This window comes from Sycon ciliatum, chromosome 3 (assembly GCF_964019385.1).
Source record: "Sycon ciliatum chromosome 3, ocSycCili1.1, whole genome shotgun sequence".
NCBI classification, from domain to species: domain Eukaryota; kingdom Metazoa; phylum Porifera; class Calcarea; order Leucosolenida; family Sycettidae; genus Sycon; species Sycon ciliatum.
Window position 1 is genome coordinate 2,620,312 of NC_088645.1, and position 6,903 is coordinate 2,627,214.

At 47.8% G+C, this 6,903-nt stretch overlaps 1 protein-coding gene across 1 annotated transcript; it reads left to right on the top strand.

The window, feature by feature from the left end:
* The first annotated feature begins 3,838 nt into the window (after positions 1-3,838).
* Positions 3,839-6,359, top strand: LOC135811220 (dual specificity mitogen-activated protein kinase kinase 6-like). Its single transcript, XM_065324413.1, has one exon. It carries the CDS (start codon positions 3,957-3,959, stop codon positions 5,640-5,642), a length of 1,686 nt encoding a protein of 561 aa, XP_065180485.1. The 5' UTR covers positions 3,839-3,956; the 3' UTR covers positions 5,643-6,359.
* The last annotated feature ends 544 nt before the right edge of the window (positions 6,360-6,903 follow it).

Genomic DNA, 6,903 nt, shown 5'->3' on the forward strand with positions numbered 1-6,903 from the left:
CTAGCGTGTTCAGGATGTGGTACTCTTTTCTCTGGTACAGAGGGAACACCGCTTTGTGATGTTCTTTTATCCTCAGTTGAACATCGTACTGGGCGTTAGATTTCTTCAGGTTCCAGTAGTTGGAGAATTCAGTGCTGCTGGAGTACTTTTCGTATCTGGTTGTTGTCATGTGGTTGGTATGGCGTGACTTGAACGGTGGCGCCGACATACCGGTGTATTCTTTCTTGGTGGGGCTCGCTGGAGCTCGCGCTATTCCGCCGACTTGACTTGACACTTGACTGACTCACGACTGCCATCCAGAGCACACGAGAAGTCCATCGAACCTTCGACTCGGCAAACCTCCAAGAAAGCACCACTCCCTGCTCAATACACAGTGTTTCGGGGAATTCACCCCTCATCAATTGTCAAGTATCAAGTCAAGTCGGCGGAATAGCGCGAGCTCCTGTATGTGAGCAAACCCATTCCTAAAAATCATCGCCGAAGTCGCAACCACTATTTCGTTCCAATTCGGTGTTCGTCAAAATCACCAGGACACCTCGTACAGTTCACAGCAATAGCGGACGAGTAGTACCCTACGGGACAAGGCTCACAGGAACGGTGTTCCGAGTATCCATAGCCCAATGGACAATGTTCGACAGTGTTTACCACTCAGAACGCCTAGTAATGTCTTATAACCAACGGATTTGGTAGCAAAGGTAGTAAGTAAAAAAAAAAAAAAAAAAAAAAAAAAAAAAAAAGACAACCTAAAAAGACGAGATCATCGATCACATGTTGTCTGTGATAAACGTACTGGTTTATTCTAAATATAATACTTTGTAGTAGTCTCCATCGAGGAGCGAGTGGAAAAGAACAACAAACCAAAGAACAGCACAACGGAATCAGCATGCTCAATGTTTAATCATGCGTGCATGCCAAATACCAGTGCATGACGTAAGCTGACGTAAGCTGCGTACAATAAGACAGATGCACGCGAGTGGTTGCATAAAAGGATAGCGTACATAATAATACAACACGCCCTTCCGAGATCATAATGGGTGAACAAGCCAGACTATGATCTTAACATAATAATACAACAGGCCATAGATGCTGAAGTTGAAAAAGTGTATAACCTTAACTGTGGTGTTCGCTCCATGGCCACGGATATGAAAAAGCAGTGCTGCACTCGAAGGTCTGAGATACAATTCATCAGGTCTGTTAGTGTAAAATCCGTCTAGTAGCAAAATGATTTGTTCAAGTACGAAGAAAAGGAATGGTAGAAGCGCATGGGAACTGGCCGTGACAGAGAAATCTTGAGGAGATGTATGAACGAAAGGTTCTTGATCGACATTGTACGACTTTAAATAAATCCAACCAACCAACATCACGAACACGTGATCAGTCAGTGCTAACCCATCTCCAACGTCGGGTGTGCTCTTGACACTTCTTGGATTTTCTTCATTGACTACATGTACGTTGCTACTACCAAAAAGAATGATGTCATCACCATACGTAGTGGCTGAATGTCTGAATGACCGTATTGACTATTGACGCGGCAGTTTCTCACCGAAAACATTATCAGCCGGTTGGGTCCACGTACCGGGAGCACGACTGTTCATCCGTCATCTGCAGTAGCCATAAATCGCTGTAAACCTGTGTCCGGTTTCTCCCACCCTTTATCACCAAGTATCACTATCAGTTACTTGTTGCTCCTGTGCCTGAATGCCACGTGGTTATCTCGAGGCACCAGTGTGGCCTGTAGACATAGCCCGATTTTGCTAGCAATTCTGCTGGCAAAATATCGAAGAATTTTGACGAGAGAATTTGCTGGCAAAATGGAGCAAAATATCGGTATGTTCGCGGGAAATTGGGAGATTTTACACTTATACGATGCATGTGACTCATTTTCGTACATTTTTGCCAACACGTGACTCATTTTTTCTTATTTTGGCCAACACGTGACCCACTTTCGGTCAGTTTTCCTACACGTGACCCAAATTTTAACCTTGCATTGGAGCAAAAAGGGAGCAAAATATGGAGTGACCTGGCAAAATGAAAGCAAAATATCGACGATGGGCGAGCAAAATGTTGCGGCAAAATATCGAAGTTTCCCTGGCAAAATCGGGCTTTGGTGGCCTGGCCATGGGATGAAGGTTGCGTAAGGCGTCGCCAGTAGCCTGTGGAATCTAGACTAGAGCAACGTGATCATACTGGACAAACAAACACCAACTAGAATCAGGGTGAACCCAGTGTTGCCAACCGCCCGTATTTGTCCGTATTTTTACGGAAAAACGAAGGTTTGTCCGCAGTACGGATTCCAATCAATTATCCCGCAAACGATCATGTATATTATTGATTACTAAAACCATCGTAACTCCATCGTTTCTTGTGCCAATTCAACAATCCAAGAGTCTACGTGGTAGCAGAAACTCCAAGCTGTCCAATGCAACAATTGCTGAAGTGTTACGATGTCGGACTCCTGAGATATCGCGCGCCGTATTCAGGTATTCGTACCTTGGCAAAATCAAATTTTTCGATCGAACTCTTCGCCATTTTGGGGGAAATCCCTTTTTTGTGTGCTCTTTGAGCGACTGAGCACTTTATAATGATGTGACCGGCGGAAGTTTGAATCGCCTCGAAAAAATTTGAGCGTTCTGCGATGAAGGAGAGTGGAATGGTGTTGATGGGACGATGTGCTTGCATATTAGGCTTGGAGACGACTTTGCTGTGTTACCGCGCCTGATTTGTGGCGGCTTCATAATGGAGCTTGGCATCCTGGCGTTGCTCCTGCCTAGAGCTTTCCAACGAGCCCTAGGTTATGAAAATCTAGCGAAGTAGACCAAAGTTATGACCTGGTGAAGTTGAAAATTGTACTGAATTCGTGCGTAGGTTTCAAAAGTGAACTAGATCAGTCAAAATGTTGACCTGAAAAACGAATACGGAAAACTCGGAAAAATTATGCAAAATGGCACTGGGCAATAAGCATGGGGGTAGAGGGCACTTGGTAACACTGTGAACCAAGCTTTTGTTTCTTGTCTGAGAACCTCCCAAACCATGCCTAGCATAGCTCCCTCTACACCCCCACAGGCAGGTTACCGCCCACCTAAGGAGGGAGAAGGAGATGCTGCATCTGAGGTGCCCTACTACAATGGAATACGATATTTCGTGGCGATCCGCGATATCCGCAGCAAGCGATTTTAGAAAACGTGCCGCCTCCACTCCACACACACCGTTGGTTGCGAATACCAGTGGCGTAATGATTGCGCCATTAATCCCTAAAGAGGAGTCAAAATGTACATGTACGTGTAAGCAGTCGATATAGCCCTCAGGGGTGAAATATGCAGGAATATTTGACTGCTTAGGTATAGCAAAACTCTGCATGTGAAAGTCAATACCAACTGTGTGGTAAATGTATCTACATCTAGAACTCAGTCTCACACACTGGTCGGCGTGGTGACAAACACCATCTTTCATGTTGTATTATGTGTGTCCAAACCTGATATCGCCTAGTTCGAAGTAGTTCCTTCAGTGCGAAACTGATGAGGGGTGGATTCCCCGAAACACTGTGTAGTGAGCAGGGAGCGGTGCTTTCTTGCAGGTTTTGCCGAGTGGAAGGTTCGACGGGCTTCTCGTGTGCTCCAGACGCAGTCGTGAGTCAGCCTAGTGTCAAGTCAGTCGGCAGGAAGCGCGAGCTCCGACGTTCGGAGCAAACACCCCTTTCCTACAGAGCTAGTGGAAATCTCTAAACGAACTTCTCGGCTAGCTAGCGCTGATCTAGGGTGCAAAATTGATAGTATCGCCGAACGGCATGAAATTTCATCCCCCATGGTGCCGACAATTCTCCAGTCGAAACCTTCCTTCCCATATTACCGTCCATATGATCAGAACGGGGTTTAGTATGCCTGACCAACTGGCGCAGTGGTTTGAAAGCACTGAAGGCCGCATCGGGCTGCGACGAGCGTTCCAATTTATCGGACACCATGGCACGTAAGCATGGCTTGGCAAAATTGAATATAACGGAGGCCAACCAGCAGCATCCACCCCCGGAGCCAACGCCTCGAGGTCTAGATAAGGTGGCAGTGTTGAAATACGAAGATGGAGAGGAGGTGCCTACCACGGCGTTACAGTTACAGCTTGTGAGACACTTGGGCAAAGGAAGCTTCGGCGAAGTGAAGGAGATGTACCACCCTCAGAGCGGCAAGAGAATGGCCGTGAAGTTCATCACTCGCAAGACGAAAGATCCGCTAGACGAGAAACGCCTGCTGATGGACCTAGACATGACGAGAAAGGCTGCCGCGTGTCCGCATTCTGTGTTTTATTACGGCGCCATGTATATGGAAGGCGAGCTCCTCATTTGCATGGAGATGATGGACCATTCACTGGATAAACTATACAGAGAAATACGCGACACGCTTCACCGGCGAATTCCCGAGCCCGTCGTGGCCCGAGTAGCTATCTCGATTCTCTCAGCCCTGAGCTACCTCAAGGAAGCACACAACGTCATCCACCGTGACGTCAAGCCGGCTAACATGCTCATCGACTCGGAGGGCAACATCAAGATCTGCGATTACGGCGTCAGCGGGGTGCTCATCAACTCCTTGGCCAGAACTGCCGACGTGGGCTGCTATAACTACATGGCTCCAGAACGCATCGACCCAAGACGAAATCAATCCACCGCATATGACATCCGCTCAGACGTCTGGAGCCTAGCTATCTCGCTCGTGGAGCTAGCGTGCGCAGCATTTCCCTATCCTGGCATCACAAATCACTTCGAGGCCATGATAAAGATTGTGTATGAACCAGCGCCGACCCTGCCAGCGAACGGGACGTTCTCGCAGTATTTCATCGACTTCACACAGCTGTGCCTGAAAAAGGACAGGGACGAGCGACCCAAGTACCATGCTCTCCTGGAACACGCCTTTCCTAGCAAGCATGATGAAGCCCACTACGACGTCGGAGAGTGGTATCGCTCGACGGTAGGCGAGATGCAGACGAGAAAGGCGGCTCCTGGTGCGGCGAATGTGGGATCCGCGTCGCCAGTAGCACCGGCAGCAGCGGCAGCAGCGGCACTAGCTGCAAGTGCTGCATCACTATCAGTGGCAGCACCACTATCACTAGTATCAGGGGCAGCACCACCATCAGGGGCAGCACCACCATCAGGGGCAGCACCACTATCAGTGGCAGCACCACTATCACTAGTATCAGGGGCAGCACCACCATCAGGGGCAGGTTCCCTAGCAGGAGCACCATCGCTAGCAGCGGCAGGATCCTTATCAGTGGCAGATTCACTATCAGTGGCAGGTTCCCAACCAGGGGCATCATCGCTAGTAGCGGCAGGATCCCTATCAGGATCAGCATCGCTAGGAGGAGCGTCAATATCAGGTGTCGCGTCATCGCTAGCCGGATCAGCGGCACCATCAGTAGCCGGATCAGTGGCGCCATCAGTAGCCGGATCAGAAGCAGGATCCGTGGCAGGATCACAGGGCGTGCCAGAACCAGTGCTATGGGGATACACAGCACCATCAGCAGCAGGATCCGCAGCACCATCAGCAGCAGGATCCGCAGCACCATCAGCAGCAGGATCTGTAACACCAGAATGGCAGGGCGTGCCTGAGCCTTGGGGCGAAGACTTTGAGTGGCTGATAGACCCTAACGAACAGAACTGACAACAGCCATCATATCAACCACCAAGGAAACCTGACAACAGCCATCATACCAACCACCAAGGAAACAACCCCCTACCTTGCATGCAACCAACATAATTATTATGAGTGCTGGAAAATCGAAGAATATTAATTTTGTATTTGGTCACGTGATGCCATGCAGAATGCCCCAAGGACCGAGCTAGGGCATGCTGGTGCTAACGGGATTCCAGAGAAAACGGAAAGAGCCAAAATCGAATGTCATTTCCATGCTGCTCTGCGGTGATTTTCTGACCGATTCTAAGTTTTATGAAAGGTACCGGTGAAACCGTGATGTACATGTACCGGTATGTTTTGACAAGGAACAATCGTGCTGGTTGGTCGATCTAGAAAGTATTCATGTGTACAATGTATTGGCCAAACCAGATTAATAGTTTTTGACTTTTACTTGTGCTTGTGTGTGTAGCGAAGTAGCATGCAGTATGGTTTTACCTGTGTATCTACCCGACGTCTTCGAAACACAATGATAAGATGACACCAAGGTTTTTGCTTACCTCCTGAACAATGTACAATGTAAGTGTATTTGTGCTCCCGTATTTACGTACACTCGGATACTGAGCCAGTTCTCATGTGTTCTCTTTTTTTACCGTATTTATATGATAATATCGTTCCCTTGATTCGAAACCGTCTCCGATCATCTTTCTTTGCCACACTCTATAATAATTATTGCAGTACGTGAAAGGTTTTGGTGGGATTTAGGTAATTGATGGTAGCGTAAACTGTAAGTGTAACACAAGAGCGTGTATCATCGTTACTCATAGCGGAGGGACGCGGTATCCGAGCACACTTCAGGCTAGCCTAAAGCACAAGATAACGCTGCGGACAAAGTCTGGAAACAAAAACTTGCGACTTTGAATTCAACTTCACTACTCGAAAGATCTGGTCACGTGAAACAAAAACATTAATTTTTTTAAAGACAATGGGATACAAGCCAGTACACAGTCAGCCGCAGGTGTTCCCTATACAGTATACAGTACACAGTGAGACTTGGGTGTTCCCTATACAATACAGTCATGTACTTCTCAGAAGTACAGAGTCTGTGTACTTGTACAGTAAGTAGACTGTAACGGGAATGATATCAGCACCGTTACCGCCTCACTCGGACTCGCTATTGCGCGATTCGTCACACCTCAAGCAATTCAGCAGAACTGACAGGTCGATGGAAGTCACGGAGTTTTTTTCTTCCAGCAGAAGTACGAAGACTTTGTAGAAACATGTTTGCCGC

What these genes read in the sequence shown, in the direction of transcription:
- LOC135811220 (XM_065324413.1), top strand. Translation starts at nt 3,957, where the DNA reads ATGGCACGTAAGCATGGCTTGGCAAAATTGAATATAACGGAGGCCAAC.